Source organism: Nuphar pumila, chromosome 6 (assembly GCF_984573655.1).
Source record: "Nuphar pumila chromosome 6, dmNupPumi1.hap1.1, whole genome shotgun sequence".
In the NCBI taxonomy this organism is placed as follows: domain Eukaryota; kingdom Viridiplantae; phylum Streptophyta; class Magnoliopsida; order Nymphaeales; family Nymphaeaceae; genus Nuphar; species Nuphar pumila.
The window spans coordinates 10,291,111-10,314,880 of NC_143254.1; the positions used below are offsets into that span (position 1 = coordinate 10,291,111).

The following is a 23,770-nucleotide window of genomic DNA, read 5'->3' on the forward strand; positions in this document are numbered from 1 at the left end:
GATTTATTTTGAAAATTGAAGCCTTATTTTTTAATCCTTAATTTGCTGTCCATCGCTTTGCACTTTCATGCTTGTCAGTTATCGCCGAAGGCTTAAATAGGCAATTGAATATGCCTTTTAAAATGTAATTAGATTTAAAATCTACTTGGATTTGGATTTGGATTTAGTTTCCACAGGGACCACACCCCTAGCCCCTAGGGGTGAGTGGGTCTGGACTCATATCCCATGACTAACGTTGAGGTTCTGGTACTCATATCCACAGATTTATTTTGAAAATTGAAGCCTTATTTTTTAATCCTTAATTTGCTGTCCATCGCTTTGCACTTTCATGCTTGTCAGTTATCGCCGAAGGCTTAAATAGCCAATTGAATATGCCTTTTAAAATGTAATTAGATTTAAAATCTACTTGGATTTGGATTTGGATTTGGATTTAGTTTCCACACGGACCACACCCCTAGCCCCTAGGGGTGAGTGGGTCTGGACTCATATCCCATGACTAACGATTGAGGTTCTGGTACTCGGTGCAGATCCTGGTCCCGTTTCCTATACCAAATCTAGACCAGACCCCGAAATAGTATTTTTTTATATATTTGTTGCATTAAAAAAAACATATTTTAATCATAACTTGGATTGGGTCTCGGTTTGGTATGAAATTTCATAAACCATACCAGCTCTGAATGTTAATTGGACCTCAGGGATCTGACCCAGATAATTTAATCCGATCCCTTTTCTTGTTAACAATAGATCTGGATCAGGTCATAGCCGACCCGTTGTCACCCTTAAATTGCTGACATTATAACCAAACCACTAGGTACAAAATGGTTCTTATACAATTTTAGTGGTGGCTCGGGTCTCAATGGGTTTGAGTTTGGATCCGGTATGGTTTTATACATAAACACGTTCAAAGTTGCTATATATTAAAAAAAAATGTTCTCAAGAAAATCTCTAGAAGATATCAGGACATGTAAACTTAAAGGTAATAATTTGGTATATAAGTTCCAGTTAGGAGTGCAAACAGGTTGGACACGGGCTGATCATGGCACATCTGAATCACAAATTTAATTTTAAGCAGTTCCAAATCCGAGTTTAGATCTGAAATAGATCCGATGTAGTAGAATTGAAACCCAGGTCCAAATTTTATGTGCTAGCAAGGGACATATGGGAATGAAAAAGACTAAAAACAAGCTATATACATGTCAAAGTTTCAAAAGGATTGTTTTGAACCTTTCTACATAAAATTCGGACCTGGGTTTCAATTCTACTAGATCGGATCTATTTCATATCTAAACTCGGATTTGGAACTGCTTAAGATTAAATTTGTGATTCAGATGTGCCATGATCAGCCTGTGTCCAACCTGTTTGCACTCCTAACTGGAACTTATATACCAAATTATTACCTTTAAGTTTACATGTCCTGATATCTTCTAGAGATTTTCTTGAGAACATTTTTTTTTAATATATAGCAACTTTGAACGTGTTTATGTATAAAACCATACCGGATCCAAACTCAAACCCATTGAGACCCGAGCCACCACTAAAATTGTATAAGAACCATTGTGTACCTAGTGGTTTGGTTATAATGTCAGCAATTTAGGGGTGACATATGACCCGATCCAGATCTATTGTTAACAAGAAAAGGGATTCGATTAAACTATCTGGGTCAGATCCCAATCCATTTTTATCTGAATCTAATCATATAAGTATGAATGAGTACCCATTTGGATTTTATTTAGAGATCCATATTTGACACAAACTATAGAATTAAATTCAAGAAATTCTAAAAAATAATTGTAAAAGCAATACGTCGTAAATAATTAATTGCATATCTGATTCGTGTCATGTGGTTTCTCGTGGGCACACCAACTTCTTCAACGAGTTCATGTGACAAATGAAAATAAATTTATCAGATTTGAGTCCCAACAACTTCCACGCCGACCTCCAGTGTAGGGATGTAAATGGGTCAGATCCATGATGGAGGTTTCACAATTTTTGGTTGTTCCATACTCCCCATTTATTTAGCTATTCATGGATCCATTACATGATACAAATATTCAAATCTAAATAAACAAACTCAAATCATTTTAAACTAAATTAGATCCAAATGGATCTCTTATGGATTCAAGTCTTCTAATCTGCTCTTGCATCATTCTCCACAGGTTGAAGAAGACTTGCCTTCAAGTTCGGGTCTCACTTACATTTTTTCAATTATGTTCCACTTTGTAGGTTAGGGGTCCACAATATGGAATTGGATAGCTTTCTTGCATCAGAAACTTTGTAGATCGAATATGATCCGCATCATTTTGTGGCTGGATGTCTGAAATGTTCTTCTTGAACCGTTCATAGTCTTTGACTACATCATTTTGTTGATATGGATCAAATTGATCAAATAGTTTTAGTTTCGATTTGATCTAGTTTGAAGAAATCCATGAAGAGATAACTTGTATTCCTTGCTTCATCAACTTGTGCTCACTGATGATGCACTCCAAGTAAGCTTAGGTTCTAGGGCAGGTTTGGTTTGGGTGAAGTGGGAAGATTTGAAATTTAGATTTGGACATGAGGTAATGAATGAAATAGTTCTTTTGGGATTGGGTCAATCGGATTTGGGTTTAAGCCTAGAGTGAGTTTGTCTTGGATCTGTTTTTTACTTGGCTATGAAGGGGGATTTATAGTGGGCTTTAATTCTGCTTTGAAATCCAATGCACATTGAAAAACTTGTTTTTAGGGTGTAAAGAAGACATTATGCAATTCAAGAAAAAAGCAATTGCGAAGTTCAAGAATAAACTTAATGATTTGCTGGTTAAGGGCCTCACACTTCTAAGTCTGTAGTACCTTTTAATGAAAGAACCTAGTGTTGGTTGCCCCAGTTAACATGAATTAAGATTTGTAACATAAATAGAGTTTAAGGTCGTTATGCACATAAAAATTTATGTTTTGTAAGTATGCAAAGTTGTCCAGCAAATACCTTATCAGATTCAAAGAAAAGATACAACAATTAATTGGTCTCCAAGCATCCACGAGCCCCATTTGTCATCCCTTCAGTTTTGACCATTTGCTGTGAACAATTAATGTTTACTCATTAGTTTTTTATTAGTCAGAAGAAAAAAATAATCATTTTTGCAAATCACAAAAAAATACAAGATAATACAAATATATTACAAAAGATATTAGTGCAGTTTATTAAAAAATAATAGATAAATACAAATAAACAATTCATTAAAAAGTTTGTAACAAGTACATATTTTGCAAAACATAGATACTCATACATACTATTATTCATACTGATACTTATTGTGACCAACCTCACCTTACTATATATTTGTGGATCTCTTGGAGAATTAGTTACTAAAGGAGATTTGTACGGTATCTCGCAAATTATATACTATATAAGCAAATTTAATAAGATATTTACAAAGTTATGAGGTTTCCGTAATAGAAGGTTTGCATTGTATCTTGCAAATTTCATATTATATATGCAAATTTAGTCTAGTACTTGCAAATTTATAAGGTTTCAATAATAGGAGGTTCATTGTAACGACCCCAACTCATCCCCGTTGAAAAGTGATTTTTTTTTTAAATAATTATGAAAACCAACACCAAAGGATCTGGGGCCTTAGCGACTTAACACATTGTAAACTACAAGGGGTCTTATATTAAACCAACAATCAACTAACTAATGTTATTAATCAATAATCAAAGTTTAAGAATAGAATTAAATTAATGTCTAAAACCATGGAGCCACACTGTCCAAACTTATCAGAAGTAGTCACGTAGTCTCATAGGCTCCCTGTAGTAGTCGCCCTCATCACTAAGCTTAACATAGAAAGTATGGGGTAAGAATCAAAGATTCTTTATACGAATTTCTCTAAAAATCTAAATAGGCAAGAAAAAACATAAATCAAATTCATGCAAGTTTTCAGAGAAAATAAACTACAATAATCTCATAATTCAATTAACCATTTATGCATTTAACAACAATTATCATGCAACAACAATATCTCACATAAAATAAAACAAGTAAAAATGCATGAACTAATGCAGAACAATAAATATGCATGATTACAATGCACATGAATAAATTATTAAGTTATTATCAGAGTTCTCTTTTGCAGGCATGTCCCTATTAAATGCACACAAGTTTAGTTACATTTTTCATCAAAACCCGCAGATACTCAAAACGAGTACAATAAATTCTTGAAGTTCAACAAAAGTTTTCAATTGTAGCTTAACATACAATTTGTATTTTATTACTAGGTTTCATACTTGTTTCTCGATCGATATCAAGAATCAATACCATCCATCAGAATATTAGAAATCAACATCTAATGCCAGGATACCAGAGAAATCAACATCCATGGATGTCACTTTCTTGGTATACCAATAACAATAGTTGTATCCATAACACCACTCACAGGCAAAGTTGTGGGAAACTCTCTAAAATCGTGGTCGAAAGGCGAACCACCATTTTGGGTTCAAGAGCACAATTACACACAGAGTTTTAGTATCTTCACGGTTTCTCCAAAACTGCTATACAGGACTCCCACACTGTGGAAGGGACATCTAGGAAAAAAACATTAATTAGATAGTTCCCTCTTTTATCTTTTTATCAAAAGTTTTATTCTTTATAAAAGAATCGTTTTGTAAATCAACATGCAAAACACAAAGCGAGACTTTGGCCCGTTACAATAGTTCATAGTGTAATTAATTTAGGAAATCAAAGTTTTGAGAATGGATTTTGCAATACATAAAACAAAACATGGAGTAACACATGCTTCTGACCCACATGGTCTAAAGTGGTTCATATCTTACCACCGATGCATCTTATGTAAAAATCCTTAGTGAACATGTTACCACATACATTCAAACTTGTCCACAATGCACATTCATTCATACACAACAAGAATGCAAATATAAAATAAAATGCATATGCATATGAACACTTATTTGCAATATTCATTTTTCTTCCATGAATCATCTTATGCATAACATACAAACATGCACATGATCATGTTAATGCAACAATAAATATGACTTCAGAAAATTTACATGTTCATGATAGGCATATTTATGCCAACATAATATTTAATTTCATGAGCACATGTAATCAACAAATATTTTTGCTAATTCAGGCATGCTCGGGATACAAAACATAACTACCGAGCTCAAAGCTATGCTGCCCCCCCCCCCCCCCCCCCCCCCGTGCATGGGACAACACTAGCATACTATTGGCATCATATTTTTCATGTATAGACATGCAACCAATAGTGTTGGACGACAGACAGTGTTGCACACAAGTGTGCAACACTTTCCTATCCTACCGCAGTCCACATAAATCATTCGCATAACATAATTAATCAACAAGATAATGGATCATATGACAACAATAAAAACAATGAATATTCAACCCAATAATGATAGCATGCAGAAAAATTTTCTGACATACTGCTAACATAGATAAAAACTAAAATTTCAAGGTTGTTTTGGTGCACGCCCATATGACAATATCAAAATAGCTTCATGGAGGTCATATCATAGAAAAAATAGGGGTGCATGCAGATCTGGACCAGATCTGCATGCACGCGTTTAGCAGGTCCAGTCCTGCCAAAGGGTGACAACACGATAGATCTGGACCAGATTTGTGTGTACCACTACTTGGCGGATCCAAAACAAAAATTTCATATGTATTTAGACCTGAACATGTTTCCTTAATGGTTATGTTACATGATAAAATCATAAATTGCATAAGTATGGAAATCTGAACATGCATACTTAATTAGAAACAATACATGTTAAACATAATCAACATGTGCATTGAATTTGAATTTATACGCTTAATTATAAATGATATATATCGAACAAAATCAAGATATGCATTAAATTTGACTTTGCATGCATAATTAGAAATGATATATGTTAAACAAAATCAACATATACAATAAATCTGAATTTGTATACTTAATTGAAAACAAGATATGTTAAATAGAAACAACATATGTAAACAAAATTCTTTTTTTTACACAGTCCAATCAATCATGACAGTATGCTGGAAATTGCAACAAGGCTGGTTTGGATCAAATCTGATCGAAACCAGTCTCTGCATGGTTAGTCCTTCGCGCGCTCATGCACACACACTTATATATATATATATATATATATATATATATATATATATATATATATATATATATATATATATATATATATATATATATATATATATGGGGTCAAGGTCTGCGGCAAACCTAGTATGAGGTCAGATTTGATCCCAAACTCGTGGTTATGATGCAACCAGCCGAACCACATCAACATATATATAGATATATGTATATATGTGTGTTTAGGCTATGTGCGAAAACCCTAAATCTGTCAACAACCCACGATATTCAGCATGTACATAAAAATTTATTTAATGACATTCTTACACACAATCTGATATTAAAAAAAATCAGTAGATCTGGACCTACCACAAGTCTAATCCCCAAATTAGATCTCAATGTGCTAAATAAACACACACACACACACACACACACACATATATATATATATGTATGTATGTATCAGGCTATGCAGTAGGCCTGGCTTGCTTGCGTGCACAAAAAAAAAATGGTAGATCTGGACTAGATCTGCATACAAAACAAATCTGCAGATTTGTTCACTTGTACGGTGGTCCAGATCTGTCCATATGCACAGTGGGACAAGTCTGTCTACATGCGCGATGAGACAGATCTGTCTAGATTTATCTACATGAACAGTGAGACAGGTTTGTTCAGATCTCTCCACAAGCAAGTGTGACATATTTATCCAGATCTGTCCATATGGATATTAGGACAGGTTTAGCTATATGCACAGAGTAAAAAAATTGAATAATGTCATGACAGAAAATAAATGACTGATTTAGCATTGCATGTATATATATATATATATATATATGTGTGTGTGTGTGTGTGTGTGTGTGTGTGTGTGTGTGTGTGTGATGATTTCCTTTATGAGATGATTTCCTTTCTTTTTAGCTTATATATATATGCATAATCATAGTAATGTTATGTATAATATATATATATGCATATTCTGATATTATAAATCAATTTTTTCCCTTTCTTTCTTTTTCTTTTCCACCAAAAACGTTACATAAACTTAATTTAGGCTATTTCTTCCCGTTTGAATCAAGAGAGGAACTCTTACCTTCGATTGGAGATGGAAAAGAATTGGAAGTATACGTCGGATGATCTGAATGGAAGGAGATCCTCTCTTTCTTCTTCTTTCTTTCCTTTCCCTTTTCTCCTTTTTTTTTCTTTTTTTTCTTTCTTTTCCCTTCCTTCTCTCTCTGTCTCGCTCTCTATAAGAAGTGAAATCTACAGAGAGGGGCGAGTTAGACCCTTTTATATTTTTTTTGGGTCTTCTAGAGAGAGGGTGACATCCTTCTCGAGATTCTTAACCATTTGGTTATGAGATAAGGTTCTTCTAAATCTCTAACCTCCTCTTTTTTTAACTACTTTTTTATCCATTTGATATTTTATTTTATTTTATTTTACTATTTTACTTTAACCTCAATTGGGGTATTCTAGAATCCCTTCATATTAGGTAGCTACCATATCAAAAAGAAATTTTGAAATAAAATAATTTTTAATATATATTTATTTAATTTTAAATTATTTATTAAATAATAAAGTTTCAGAAGGTTTTAGAGGGTATCTCACCCCTCTGGAGTATTTTTAACTTCAAATTCTTTTCAATTTAACCTTTATATTGAATTTAAAACTTCAAATTGGTTTAAATTAGATTTTGGATATAGACCCAGATCCAAGATCCAAATCCATAGGTAATACCCATATAGATCTCAGTCAGGACCAAATCCTAATTAATGTGGGTCTTGAATTGAGTCTAGATTCATATTAACTTGGATAATATGGACTGAATCGATCCTATCCAATCGAGAATCAAACACATTAAAGCGGGTCTTTTTTGAAAAAATGCAATTTTTGGGCCAACTATAGCCTGAATTCAGAAAAATAAAATATCATTATTTTTAGAATTTTGATACACAACTAATGATATATTACTTGAATTTTTCCTCTGAATTTTTCCTGAATTTAATCAAAATTTTGCTTGATTTTAAAGGTCAAAAATAAAAGTTTTACCACATCTTAATTGACTCGTTTAGGTCTTGTCAATGAATCCTGGGACAAGCCCAGACTCAACTGACTCTACCTAAAATTGAGGATTTCTATTGACTTTATGACACTTAGCCGAATTTTAGTCTCAGAATTTAATATTATAGTAAAACACACGATATTACATCTCTAGCCCCTTAAAAGAATTTCGTCCACGAAATTAGAACATATCGAATAAATGTGGATAGTGGCCAAGCATATCAGCATCGAGCTCCCAGGTTTATTTGTCTAATCCATGATGATGCTAACTCATCTTCACGAACAAGATCATCCTACTACATAGTGTCTTTTTTTGGCAATCCACAATCTTTACCGGCCTCTCCTCTATCGTCAAGTCTGGTTGTACCTCGATTGCCTCGTAGTGGATCATATATGAGAGGTCAGGTACATATTTTCCTAACATCGAGAAGTAGAAGACATTGTGAATCTAGAAAAACTAAGGAGGAAGCGTCACATGGTATGCTAACTCGCCAACACGCTAGAGGATCTCAAGAACGTACCAATATACCATGCTAACTTTGGGAGGTTGTACGAAGGGTAAAATGGTTACAGAAGAAGTCAGGTAATTGCAATTTTGGACCAGGATAGATTTTGAAAATTGTGGGATATTTTTTAGAAAACGTATCATTTTTATTATACAATATGATTATTTTCCGTTCTAAAAAAACATCAATATATGTAGGCTGGATTAAGTACTCCAGTCTAATTTACATAATGGTTCTCATTCGTAAACAAACGCCTCATTGTTATGTCCCTTTTCAAGTTACTGTATTGAATGAATTGTGCAATCAATATTCTGTTACTTTAATCATGATGAATGTGTGCAGCTAAAAGGGACACATGATGCCATAAAAGGTCCAGGTACCATCAGTATTTTATCAATTCTTGATTGATTTGCCATTGCATGTTATATTTATTACCATCTTAAATTCTTGGAGACAGGTTGAACATCGCTTGACCAGAGTACTTACCTTTCCAATACCTACCCCGAAAGCCGTGAGAAAATTCTCAACAGGCCTCGACAAATTTGCAGATCATGTATCTGACTCTTGAGGATTACCACATAAAAAAGGCATTCTGTGAATAATGTGTCATTACTAACCGGAAGCCAGACACAATCATATATCAAATTGTTTCATATGTTCAAGACGACCAGAATTAAATGCCTTAAAACTCGAATTTGGTTGTGTGAATCAACAACTACTCTCAAAAGTTGCAATATGTAAGATATCAAAGAACCAGAATGACTTGGAGCACCATGGAATTAGCTTGGAAATAAAGGACCAGAGAAATGGTCACCACAGAGGAGAGAAGATAAGAAAGATTCATGCAGAATGGAGATTGCAAATCCAGAAAGGAAGACGATGGGTAAAGAACTCAGAAGAGAGAGAGAGAGAGAGAGAGAGAGAGAGAGAGAATCAGCATTATCACTCATGAAGATCAACAAAATGTTGAACCCATGAACCCAACAAAATAGAAAACAAAACTAAAATATAGAAAAACAAAAGCAAAGGAAAAGAAAAAGTAACTACAGCCAGCTAGCAACAAACAACAAAGCCAAGCTCAACTAGGATCCTCTGGATAAGAAGGAACCACCGATGAGTGAACGTTGTTCAGACGGAAGGAGAGGTCTCTAAGATGCATACGTAGAATCGCGTATAGATCAACCAAGATTTTATGGACAAGATTGTTAAGGATGACCGGAATTTGACGGAAAGTAGCATCATTGCGTGCCATCCAAACAAACCACCAAGTAGTAAGCAACCATGTCTTCCAGATCAGTCTCCACCGCTTGCAACGTCTAATTTCAATAGGGCCTAGGAGCAGATCAAGCGCAAAAGACTCTTCTTTAACAATTACGTTCGGAGATCTCCACGTGCTATTAAATAGGGCCACGAAGATTGGGCAGGACCAGAATAAAGTAGCCGTTAAGAGAGAAACCCCAACGGTCAAGAGAACGGGCCATCCGTTGAGGGTCATCGATGGGCAATCGAGATCCATGATCCATCTATAAGATGGGTGTCATCCAGGTTGTCAAAGTGTTTAGCTTCTGTCGGACATGGTTATGGTCATGAAAATTTTTGACCTGAATATTATCTGGATCAACCTGAACTCATATGTAGGTCTGGATATGATAAGATCAAACAATGGATTTGGTAAAGGCTTTCTGTATCCATTTTTGGATCTAATTCACAATCTATTGCGCCTATATGCGGTTATGTAGGAGTTTATGGTTGTCAACGGGTAGGGTATCCAACCATCATAGTTTACTCAATCCCCCCAAATGACAAGTACTCTTTGTGTTCAGATTAGGTCAGGTTGAGAAAATGAAATCTCAAAATCCATCCACACAATTTAGAAAGCATTTCAAATTTTTTTATTTACATAAAAAATATAAAAAAAAACATCTGGGTTAGATATCTGGCAAAAACCATAGACCGAACCCAATGCTCATAGTGAACCGTTTCGGTCGACCTGAAGAACATTTGGATTGGCAACTTTAAGTTGTTACCTCGATATCCAGGTTCAGGTCGAGTAAGATACCTGAAACAAACGTAACCCATTATGATGCATGCATCAATACTTGCCAATGCTCTTAGTGAACCGTTGGAATCGCACTCTCCCAATATTCATTCCATTTCTCAACTTGAACCACCTTTCGTACTAGGTTTGCAACAATCGCCAGTATATATATATATATATATATATATATATATATATTCTTTTTAGGGCCAAGACTGCCTTTTTTACCTTTTTTTTGTTTTAAAATTTCCCCCTTGCTTTAGTAAACAATAAGATAATTCTATTTCCCATTAATTTTCCTCAAAAAAAAAGGTAAATGAAGGTAAAAGGTGCAATATTTCCAAATGAAAAAATAATAAAAATGTGAAAGTTCGGTTGTTGCTTGCTAATTGATAACGGGAGCCTCTCTCTCTCTCTCATCAACGCCCCATTTCACAGCACCCATCCACCAAAAAAACCATCAGATCCTTAGAAATCCCACCTCCCTTTGCAACAGAGAATCATTGTCAGCATCATTATCATTACCGTTATACAAAAGGCTAAGAAAAAAATGTTATTTTTAATAGATTTTAGATTATACATGATGTGTAAATATGCAAAGGGTAATTATCTCATGGCCTCAAGATGGTCTAAATGATACTAAACACATGAAATTTCATTATCTTTGTTGTTTATCAATCCAAGTACTTACAAATTGCTGTGGGTGTCTTGAATTTTTGAGGAAAACAATATTTGGTGACCATATAATGTGGATTTTCAATTGGGGTTTGTATTCCTTTTGTACTGACTAGGGTTTTATGCCCTTAGTGATATTAGTAGCTGCCTCTGAGAGTTGGGGTTAAGAGATTTTTCGGTGTATTGAAAATTAGGGTTTTAAGAGCTTTATATCTCGCTTTTGTATTTTCTCACATTTGCTAGTGGATTTCTTGCTCCTCCTTCACCCATAACCGTATGTCCAAGTGCTGAACCATGCATAACACAAACAAATAATAAAGAACCTAAAGAGAAACACAAGAAGCAAAATGCAGTAAACAAAAAGGATGATGCTCATCGTATGCTTATCATATGCTAGCCTTTTCTTTATCATAAATTATGCTTATTTTTCATATACACCTGTCAACATCTATCTTTACGATGGACTTGGCTCATCATATGCTTGTTATAGATTGGCCTTTTTTTTATCATTATAACTCTTTCCTTTAACTTTATATCCATAACTCTTTTAGTTGGCTTAGCTTGCTATATGCAAGCATTTCTTTATGTTCATAACTTTTTCTTTTATTTTAATGATAATTCTTACATTTTTTCTCTTATCAATGTTGGCATTTATAATTGATACACCAAATTTGGTTTGTGTTGGACATTGAAAGACAAATTTGGTTTGATGGCTTTTCAAAATAATTTTAGAAAACCTTTTTAACTTGAAACCTAATGGCTTTTCAAAATAATTTTAGAAAATATGTTTTAAATTAAAGGAAATTTTAAAATCATATTTAATATCAATAAAACTTTATGACTTTTGAAAACCAGTAGATTTAAAAAAGACAAAGCTGAACTCAAATATTTGGTTTATGGGATTTATTTTCAAATTACCTAGTTAAATAAAAAATTAACTTTTGAACATTCAAAACAAAAACTATAAATCACTGAATTCAGTTGCTTCCAATAACTAATTTATCAAAACTATAATCTTGTTATTAGGAAACTAATTCAAAAAGTCTATATCTAATTACAGAAATATATGGCTAATTGTTGAGTTAACTTTTAATTATGAAAACTAAATCTAATTATCCAAATAACTAACTTAAGATAGCCTAATCTTAATTATCAAAACTATAATTACTTACAAAACTAAATTTAAGAAAAAATTAATTACTAAAACTCAAATTAATTACTTACATAAAAATCACGAGCTTTACATGTCTTTGTGCTTCCTTTCCTTCGTCCCTCATCTTTCTTCCTCTCTCTTATCTTTTCATACCTCCAAAGGGCCACCCTCTATTGGTATTTATAAAGGAGCTAAGGTGGTAAGAGAGGGGTAAGGTTGTTTGGCATGAGAGTGAAATGACCATTTCATCTTATTTACATGTAAAATCCTTAGCTTTCTTTTTTTTTATTTAAATGTCCTATTTATATGTAAATGAACAAGTAACTCTCTATTAAAAATATGTAAATTTTCAAATTCTTAGGAAATAAAAAGTTAACTTCACGTTTCAGTACAAATTTTAGAATTTTGCTGTTAGGCTCAAGATTGCACCTCTCCAAATTTTAAGTAGTTTTTTGGTGTTATATTATTAAAAGTTCTATCTTTACATATTATTACTTTGTGTCAAAAGTATCAGAGAAAATATTTCACAATTTAATTATTAAAAATAATTTATTATTATGGGCACTTCTCATAGCATTTAGACAGATAAATACTTAAGTTTGACTTTTATATAAATCACCAAAGCATGTAATTGAGGAAAATAGCATGGTATGTTAGTGATAGTGAGAGAGACAAGGGGACTTCTTGATTCCACTGGTTATGTTATGAGAGCAAACTTTGTAGGAGCATGTTAAGAACAATGGTAAAAAACAAAAGTTGAGAGAGAGAGGGCTTCTTGAACAATGTTTGTAACAATGGAAAACAAGGAAAGGAGAGAGAGAGAGAGAGAGAGAGAGAGAGAGAGAGAGAGAGAGAGAGAGAGAGAGAGAGAGAGAGGTATGAACTGATTCTAGCATTGTTGTTGGATAGAATTGTTTTGAGAAAGACAGTAAAGAAGTCACCTGCAGGATGGAGACAAGTTTAATGTTTACAGGGTTTTTCAATTGGGATAAATTGGTCATTTTAATAGGTATATAAAGTAACTTGGGTGTCATTTGCTTAACCCATGCCAAAACTTTGGTGGGCAGTTGAAAGCTTTTAAAAATTTGGTAGGAGATGACCTGATTCTTCACAGGCTCAGGTTTGAAGAGAAGCCCATGACTCGGCCCAATGTGAAGATGCATAAATACTTGACTGAAATTATGGGTTCACTAGAGAATAAAGCAATTTTTCATGCAATTAATTAGGTAAATAATAGTAGTTATTCAAATAATTCTATAATAGTTTATTAATTTTTTTTATATTATTAAAAATTTTAATAAATAACTCAGGCCCATCAAATCAAACCGATAGGTTGCCGGCCAACCCGACCCAAACCAAACCCAGTCCATGGCAGCCCGGTCCGCTTGGCCCATCAGGCCGCCGGGTCGGTTGCGTACCCCTAAAATTTGGTATGCATGTGAATTAGACTGAAAGCTTAGGTGGGTATTTGAAAATTTCTCTTCTCTAAAACCACTTGCCGTAACTAATTTTGCCACTGCAAAATCCTTAAAATGTTAGGGTTGCCTTTTTGCTTTTTTGGTTTTTCACCTGCATTTATCATAAGGGAAAAAAGAGAGGCTAAAGGCGGAATCTTTCCAAATGGTAAAATGACGAAAACGCGAAGTTCGGTTGTCGTCTGCAGAGCGAAAACCGGGACCCTCTCTCTCTGTTGCGAAGGGGGAGGTCGGATTTCGAAGGATCTGATGGTTTCTTTTCCGGTGGATGAGTGCTGTGGAATGGGGTGTTGATGATTAGAGATTTGAGGGAAATTGAGGAATAGGAAAGGAACATCGAAGGAGAGGAGGAAAGGCGGCGAAGTTTCGGTTATTCGAGAGGTTTCCGCAAAGAAGTGAGGGTGGACGTTCCTTGGTCGTGGAGAAGAAGGCCTTGAATACGAGAATAATGCAAGAGCAATAACGAATTAGGGTTCTGTTGAAGAAAGGCAGGATTTTGGATTATTTTTCTGTTGTTGTTATTGCTCCGCCCCCCCATCGAAACAATGATCGATTTTCAGGTCACAGTGGATTAAGGAAGTAGTTAGAGGGAAAGAATAGTGGAAGGAACACAAATTCCTGAAGGAAGAGAGAATTTTTGGGGAATCTTAGTGCCTTTTGCTTGCTTAACTTCCAAGAGAGGAGATTTTGAAGCGGAAATTTTGGGGGTGTGAATTAACAACCAGAAAGAATTTGACGGAGAAGGATGAGGAGGCTCTGATGGCCGTCTTGCATTGATTCACATACTCTTTGGACGGATAACCCTATACCGATTCGTCATCTCTTTGGACTAATAACTCCTCTAAGGAAAGGTATTTGATCCTGAACTTGAACGTTCTCCTGTAAAAAATTTACAAAATTCACGGAAATTTCAACTTTTGTATCACAGAGGAGTTATAGTAGTTTCTGTACAACTTTAATTTGCGATATTAACTTATTCGAATGGATTCCCTTTCACAAAGAACCTGAGATTGCACTCTTGCATACCCTTGATACTGCCAATTAGTAGATTAGTTCATTCTGATAACATAAATTCTCACGTCAGACCCGACAAAAGGTTAATGGTAGCGTATTGAACCTTTTGGGATTCGGACAATAAAACCACCCATCTTTGTTCCTCCTCATGATTCTCTTCATGCGTAAGGTTAGCTTGCTACAGGATTTGGTGTGCTCAGGTGAGTGGTTGCTTGTGTGAATAGAAATGCTTTTGGCAATAGCTGGTTCAGGATTTGAATAGAAATTTATTTTTTCTAACAAAAGTAAAAAAGAAAAAAATGCCATAGTATTACAACGACAACTAAGGGGCTAATGCAATAACTGGATTAGTATAACTGAACCATCTTAACTGATGAATCTTAGATTTAAATTAGAAGGATTTACCTCTTGATTTGCCTTGTATGGAAAAAAAGGGTCTGGGGATTGTCAAGGGAGAGGAATCAAAGTAAATAGGGACACAAAAATAATATCTTTTGTTCTTGAACTGAAAAGTGGTTCAATGGAACCAATAATTCTTGACAGGTAATTACACTCTTTGTTACTGGTTAAATTTCACTTTCTCATTCTTGATATGTGGATTGACATGGATCATAATTGGCTTTCTGTCTTAGTGGTAATGGCTTTGAATTCTAAAACTAAAGTGATCAATGATCTCAATTCGATTAAACATAAAAGCTTTTCAGGAGAATTCTTAGCTAACAGTCTATCATGTTTGTGCTTCAACTTTTTTTCTGGGACATGGTTCCTTGTTCAGTGCAATTCAGAAAATTAAATTCTTATCTGTAAAGTGCTTTGAGTACTTAAACCGATGCTTTATAGCTTCAGGGATTGACATATCTGTCTTTAGATAGCTACCTCGAAATTAAGCATTGAAAATCTTCCATCTGGATTACCTTTTAAGGATTTAGTTCACCACAAACTTGCAACCAAACATCTTCATTCTGAAAGCCTTAATTTACCAATGAGGGTCGATTTTTATTAGCTTCTTGAAAATGACTTTGGCATCACTTAGTGACCTATAGACTGCAAAATTGTCTATGTTGAATTTGGACTGCCTCTCAATCTTAACCACATAAACTAGCCTATATATCCTTCTCATGGTCCAGATGAAAAGATAGCTGTGTGTTACTTTGTACTCCACCACTGTTATCCTCAATGAATATCGTGATAACTAAACAGCTACACCTTGAATTGGATTAAAAGCATCTCTACTCGCATCTGAACTAAGTTTGAAAACAATGGTCTTGATGGCTCATCTCTAGCCATCTCTTTGTTGGAATGGTGATTTTTACCACAGCAAAGTTATATGAATTGGGAAAGTTATTATAGTATTATAAATTTATATATCAAGTGTATGTTCGGGCCTTTGAAGAAAAAAAAGAAAGCCAATAAGTACTACTATGGATTTTGGGCAAGCTGAAAGCACCATGAACCTGTTAAATTTAATCTGGATATATTGTTAAGCTGAAGGAAAATTAGCATGTAGATAATATATTTGAAATGCATTCATTGTTTAGTTTATTGCAGTTATTATACCTACAAAACTTTAACATGTGTGCGTGTGTTTTCACAAGTATCGATCTTGTGATAATATTGGCAAGGGTTTTCTTGCCAGAATCGGTAAAAAAGATTTTCTAGGGAGAATATCACAATAAAAATTAAAATAGATACTGTTTAGGTTTTCCAATTTATCATGATATTTTGGCATCTTCCTCAATTTTGAACAAAAGCCTTCTTAAAAAGTTCATGGACATTATATATATATATATATATATATATATATATATATATATATATATAGAGAGAGAGAGAGAGAGAGAGAGAGAGAGAGAGAGAGAGAGAGAGAGAGAGAGTAGGAGTAGGTGCCTACAGCAAAACAGGTAAACAAAAATGGATGCACAGCAGCACACCGTGCATGTTTCTAAGCCTTTAGTGCACTTGTAAAGTGTCACCAAAGGCCCAAATGCACTAAAGGCCTTGGACCTTTAGTGCATGCTGCTAAAGGTCTTATAAGCATGCACACTATTGATATCACACACAATCAATGGTGCACATTAGCAGCAGTAGTTAATAAAAGGTTGGTGAGGGCTAGAGGCCGCATAGGCTAGGTGTGCAGCTAGTGGTGTCCCGGGCTTCTGACATGCGGGACCTTGGCTTAGTAGGGCTGAGTAGGACTAGGTTGTACATGGTTTTCCTTACTGAGGCTTTGTAGTTTTGTAAAAAAAGATTATGGAAAATTTAATGTTTAAGGAGGCCATTTCCCCTTGAAGCAAAAGAACATCTCTGTCCCCCTTTATCTCTCTCTTGCATCATCTTCTTCCTCGCTCACCCTCTTGCACTCTGCACACACCTGCACACAATTGTGTGTGCCCCTTTACTGCACCCTGACATCTCAGGTCCCTGTTGCCCTGCTCCATGTGCACAAGAGGACGTGTGCGCCTCTGGTTGTACACCGCACACATGCCAGCAAAGGAAGAAACTCCCCATGCCTATAAGGCCCACACTGCAGCTGCGTCGGTCTTGACACGTGCCCCTAGTGTGGCACAGTCCACCCTTGGGCATTTCATCTTGTGTGTGACCTCTCTGTGTGGCTGTTTCACCTGTGCGCAACCTACTTCTTCCCTCATTGATCGGCCTACGGGGAAGGCTGCTGATAGCTTTGACACACAACATATCGAAGAAGACAGCTATCAGGCAGGTGCGTCAATGAGCTAGAAATCATAGGTGTGGGTCAAATTGACTCGGTCAGACCTCATAGGTAGATTCAGCATTTCAGCATGGTCCAAATGCTAGGGACCAGGATATTTTCTCAACGAAAAAATACAAATTTATGAGCCGAGATAACATCACACAATGTGAGCCATTGATTTTTCAAGGCTCGTAAAATGGTGAGTGTGTCATAATCGGACGTTCCAAGAGCCGATTCCCACTAACCAAACTGTGTAGATTACATCTGTAAGGGTTAGTTTCATTGACACCATGGCAACCTGTCCAAAAATGTATTTATGTATGTATGTATATGTGAAAAAATGTTTGCTATACTCAAGTGTATTATGGTCCACTTTCTGGTGACATTTAGGCATTGGATTGGGCCGAGAACCCTTATGTATGGTTCCCAGCCGATCCAATGGCTGAAAGTGTCAAAGGGAGGTCAAACAAGTCTAAGGACATCTTAATTATTGCAGTTAAGTGGAACTCATGCAACCAACCATCGTATATCAACTTTCTGTCTTTGATAAAGCTGGTTATTGAGAGAGAATGGGAGCCATTAGAGACGGTGTGCAGTTCACTGGTTTCCGGCACACACACACATATGACCTTGCTTATGAATTTACAATATTTTTTATATAATCTACTATAAATGTTGAATGTGATAAGATTCTTTCTCTGTTCTGCTGATATCACTATTGTGGTCTTTGTACTCTAAGTTGTCTCTCATTTGTAATAAATGGTTTTACTGGAAGTTGCAGCACGATGGCAACTCTAGTGGACCCTCCAAATGGGATTGCAAATAAAGGCAAGCATTATTATTCAATGTGGCAAACATTGTTTGAGCTTGACACAAAGTATGTCCCAATCAAGCCAATTGGTAGAGGAGCATATGGTATTGTCTGTTCTTCCATGAATAAAGAAACTAATGAGAAGGTCGCTATTAAGAAGATACACAATGTCTTTGAGAATCATGTGGATGCACTCAGAACACTGAGAGAACTGAAGCTTCTTCGTCATCTTCGGCATGAAAACGTGATCGCTTTGAAGGATATCATGTTGCCTGTCCATAGGAGCAATTTTAGGGATGTTTATCTGGTCTACGAACTCATGGACACTGATTTACATAAAATTATCAAGTCATCTCAGGCACTCTCAAATGATCATTGCCAATATTTCCTGTTTCAGGTATGAGTTTTGTAGTATTAGTAACTTTCATATTTATGTAAATATTTATATGATAAATTATGAAACTGGAGTGTTTTGTGCAGCATATACGATTTGATTCCCCTTCACTCTGCGATCACTAATAGTTGACACTTGACTTTTGACAGAGAGCATCTCTCTTGAAGAAAGCAACTGAAATTTAACATTTTCAGTTTAACTTCATTTAAAATGCAAAACAAAATGTTTTTTCTTGCACTGTGCTTTCTGTGTTATAAATCTTTCCTGTTCTGATATCTCTTTGTACATTTGAGGGACTTATAAAATTTATGCGAAAGTTAGGGACCACTAAGATATTTTTAATGACCATGAGATCTTTGAGCAAATTCAGATTTGTAGCATCATCATGTATGATGGCATGGAAGGTTTCATCTCCTATGATTATACAGCCATTACCTTTATATGGGACAAAAGAAGATAACGACCTGAATTTCTATCACATGTCATTCTGAAAGTGAAGTTATACCAAGATTCTCCTTGAACAAAAATTGATCATATTAGCTGCAATTCTTGAGCATAAGAGCTGTATATAATTCATCCTACAATTCTAATGTTCCAAGCATTTCTATGAATTGGTCCAGAATATTATCAGACAGTGGAATTGATCCATCTAATTAACCCCTGATCCTCATACACATGATTGGATGTCATAAAAGTTTTCTTTGTTCCAGTTCTATTAACTTGTTCTTTCAAAGACAAATTCGTCGGATGGGTGTGTCCCATCTAGCTGATGCGACAATTTCATCTATCTATTATATCGAACCACTGTCCCCTTTCAAACCAAGAAATTATCTGGGGACAACTTAATCTTAACTTTTGAAAAGTTTGTTTTCAAGAATCCATGATGCTTAGAACTTAGTGAAAATAAGATCAGTTCTAATTAATCTCAATTACTCTGAGAGAATAGTGAGATATAGTTAGAGACATTTCAGTACTGTATCTGGTCTGTGATCCTAAACTCAGGGAATTTGAAAATCTAGTTAAAGGCCTTTCAGCACTACAACAGATTTATGGTTCTAGGATACTAAGGAGGTATGAGAGACAAAAAGAAAAGAGCAAACACAGGCTTATAGTGGTTCGGTTGGATCTCAACCTACATCTATTCTCAAAGGATTTGACTCTCACAAGGAGTGAGACACTGAGACTGGCTGATCTCATTCATATATAGCAAAGATACATTAATCCCATAAAACAAGGGATACCACCATGAAAAGAAGAGGAAACAAAAAATGAGTTTATCTTCTAGAACCTTCCTCCAACTACATTAGGCACATCCTTCACTTGGGTCTATATGGACCATTTGAACCACCATTTGGATCTGATAACCCGTATCCACTTGCTCCATTATGCCCCCACAAGCTGAGCATCTCATCAATGGCATGAAGCTTGTCTCTTAAGGAGAACCTTAGGGCTGTTAATGGCTTGGTAAGAATGTCCGCAATCTGATCCTTACTGGATACAAACTGAATAGTAAGAAACTTCTGCTTAACAAGCTCACGAACAATGTGAAAGTTAATCTCAATGTGTTTCATGCAGGCGTGAAACATAGGGTTGGCTGCTAGATATGTGACTCCCAGATTGCCACAACACAAAATAGGCTTAGGGACCTTAGAGAAGCCAAGTTCATATTGGAAGAGATGAAAGCCAAATTACTTCTAAAGTAACCCTTGCAAGTGCCTTATATTTTTGTCTCTGTGCTTGAACGAGCAATTGTGGGTTGCTTTTTAGAGCACCAAGAGACACAATTTCTCCCAAGATACACAACATTAGCAGAGGTGGATCTTCTTTCATCAGGGCATCCAATCCAATGTGCATTAGAAAATTGCCATGTGAACCTAGAAAATTCATCAAGTATAAGATAATAGCGGCACCCTACTCGTGAGACGACTGCCTAAGATCCCCACAAATCACCATGAGCAATTTCAAGTGGAGCATGTGCTTGTGCAGTTGAGTTATTAAATGACAATTTGTGGCTCTTTCCTACATGCAGCTAGAGCATGTCAAAAATTAAGGTTCACCACACACATTAATCAAATCATCTTTATGGAGATAAGTCAAATCTTTTGATGTGTGTGACCAAGTCGCTTATGCCACTCAGGTATAGGAACACATCTGGCCAAGAAGGCTGCTGGCTGCTTATTGACCCACAAAAGCTGGACACACTCCTTATTTCCATCTGATGTCATGGACGGGTAGAGCCCATCACATGCCGGTCCTTGATGTTGAATATCTCCTATCTGCTGATCATTTATGACAAAACCAGATTTAGTAAAGGTAAAGGTGCAGTCATCATCTCTTGTGAAATGCCCAACACAAATTAGATTTTGAACTATACCGGGAACATGTAAAGCATCACACAAAATGAAGCTATGTTTGGAAGAGATTGGCATATGAGCCCCATTTCCAACCACACTGAATCTGGTCCTGAGTATTCGGTCTTGTGCACCATATCTTGATCATCACTGGTTACATGGTGTGTCGCATGGTTACCCGGGTACCAAGGATGATCCTGTTGAGAAGACAACAATGGCCGAGAAAGTTCGTGCAATGTCAAAGCATTGTCGAGAGCTGTGGTTAGGACGACCACAATATTGACAGGTGACATTGTTGGAATGCTGATTATTTCCATGACTTTGATTGGCTTGATTCCCATCTCTATTACTTCCACCGTGATTCTGATTATGATGAGCTCGGCCACCTCCTTGAGACTGACCTCTTCCTCTTTGAGTATAGAAAGCAACAGAATTTGATTCACTGCTTGAAGATCTAGATCATCTCATCTCAAGTCTTGTCTCTTAGTTGAGAAGCATGTCATAGGGGTCATAAAAAGATGGTAAATTTTTATTAGAAGTCATAGTACTAATAAAGCTCTCATATTAAGCTGAGAGCCCGTTTATCACGTATTAAACCAAGTCATCTTCATCAATTGGTTCAATAGCAGCAGCAAGGGAGTTGGCTAACAATTTGACCTGATTCAAATAGGTAACCATATCATCACCGCCTTTCTTAACATCCTTAGGTTGATCTTTCAACTGTATGATACACAAGCTAGACTGTGATGCATATGATTTCTCCAATGCTACCCAAGCATCTTTGACAATTGGAATGCGTATGATTTGACCAAGAACATGCTCGGTGATCGTGGCCTTTATCCAGCTTAAGGCCAAGACACGATGTTAGGAATTCAAGATTAGGAATTTTGGAAGCCTCATCTAGGTACTTATTTGGAGAAGGAAACGATCCATCAACAAATTTTAACAAGACTCGACATAACGGATTCAATTTGGGAGCGCCATAAAAGATAATTTTTTCTATCGAATTTAATCGATACTAAGTTCCACTGAGTTACCTGAACACTTGACACAATGGAGCTTTTGCATGTCATGCTCGAACCTGTCCCTGAAGAAGCCATGAAGATCAGTCAGCAACCAAAAAACAGCAGCACTCTATGACGGCACCCTGATCACACCACGACTGCACTCCTACACATGAACATTTTTGAATTAGAATATCTACAAAATTATAAGGAAAACTAATATCGATTGCAGATCGGGAAAGCTCCAATGAATGGCTGTGGGGTAGTCAATACAACAACTCTTTTATTCCTAAAAGGCATGTTTGTTTCCTTATTTTCAGTAAAGGTTACATGAATTCCAGTTATTAACATATGGTACTTTTTGCAGTTGCTTAGAGGCCTCAAATACTTGCACTCAGCTAACATTCTTCACCGTGACCTGAAACCTGGTAACCTCCTTGTGAATTCCAACTGTGATTTGAAAATCTGCGACTTTGGGCTTGCTCGCACTAGCAGTGGCAAAGGACAGTTCATGACTGAGTATGTGGTAACCCGCTGGTACCGAGCACCTGAGCTTCTCTGCTGTGACAATTATGGCCCTTCGATTGATGTCTGGTCTGTTGGGTGCATCTTTGCTGAGCTACTGGGACGGAAACCTATTTTTCCTGGGACAGAGTGTCTCGACCAACTGAAGCGGATAATCAGTGTCTTGGGTACCATGGATGATTCTAACTTTGAATTCATTGACAACCCAAGGGCTCGGAAGTACCTGAACTCCCTTCCTTTCTCTCCTGGGACACCATTAGCACGTTTATATCCACATGCCGATCCTTTGGCTATTGACTTGCTACAAAGGATGCTTGTATTTGATCCCTCAAAGAGAATTACTGTTACTGAGGCACTCCAGCATCCCTACATGTTGCCTCTCTACGACCCAAAACTTGATCCTCTGGCACAGGTACCCATTGTTCTAGACATAGATGAAGACTTAAGTGAGGAAGTGATCAAAGAGATGATGTGGGAGGAAATGCTTCATTACCATCCGGATGTTGTTCTGTCCAACTCCTAGACCATTTTGAGCCTTTAAAATTTTTGGCTCTGCTTAGCTACAGTTCAGTGGACTAATTTTCCCAAGTTAGCCAGAATAATCGAGGTATTTTTAGGAAAAAAAGAGCTTCTGTCTTAAACATGCATTAGTCTTTTGATCAATAATGCATCTGTCAAAGTCCTTGCAACCTGGCTGTGTGTTTTGACTTAAGATATGTACATATATGTCTGTAAGAAGTATTTGCTTGTATATTCGGTGCATCTGCTGTGCTGATACGTTATATGTATGAAGATCTTGTGTAATTTGATCAAACTCTTAGCTCTCGACAATGTTGATTCATGATTTTGTTATGATCATCTTGTCCTTTTCTTATTTTTTTAGTTGTCCATCTTTGTTGCTCGGGCATGCAAACTTGTTTAAGGGTCTGTTTGCCTCCACACAAAGCTGCATGGAGAGGTTGAATGA

At 36.0% G+C, this 23,770-nt stretch overlaps 1 protein-coding gene across 2 annotated transcripts; it reads left to right on the forward strand.

The window, feature by feature from the left end:
• The first annotated feature begins 14,134 nt into the window (after nt 1-14,134).
• LOC149833921 (mitogen-activated protein kinase 3-like) lies at nt 14,135-23,634 on the forward strand. 2 transcript variants are annotated; one of them, XM_090009898.1, is made up of 3 exons: nt 14,135-14,845; nt 18,494-18,926; nt 22,646-23,634. In XM_090009898.1, exons 2-3 carry the CDS (start codon nt 18,504-18,506, stop codon nt 23,324-23,326), a joined length of 1,104 nt encoding a protein of 367 aa, XP_089866024.1. In that variant the 5' UTR covers nt 14,135-14,845; nt 18,494-18,503; the 3' UTR covers nt 23,327-23,634. The 2 variants fall into 2 exon arrangements, with proteins under 2 accessions (XP_089866024.1, XP_089866023.1); XM_090009897.1 differs by having other exon boundaries at nt 18,500-18,926.
• The last annotated feature ends 136 nt before the right edge of the window (nt 23,635-23,770 follow it).

Coding starts and splice junctions, on each gene's coding strand:
- LOC149833921 (XM_090009898.1), top strand. CDS start 18,504: ATGGCAACTCTAGTGGACCCTCCAAATGGGATTGCAAATAAAGGCAAG. Junction 18,927..22,645: donor GCCAATATTTCCTGTTTCAG/GTATGAGTTTTG, acceptor TACTTTTTGCAG/TTGCTTAGAGGCCTCAAATA.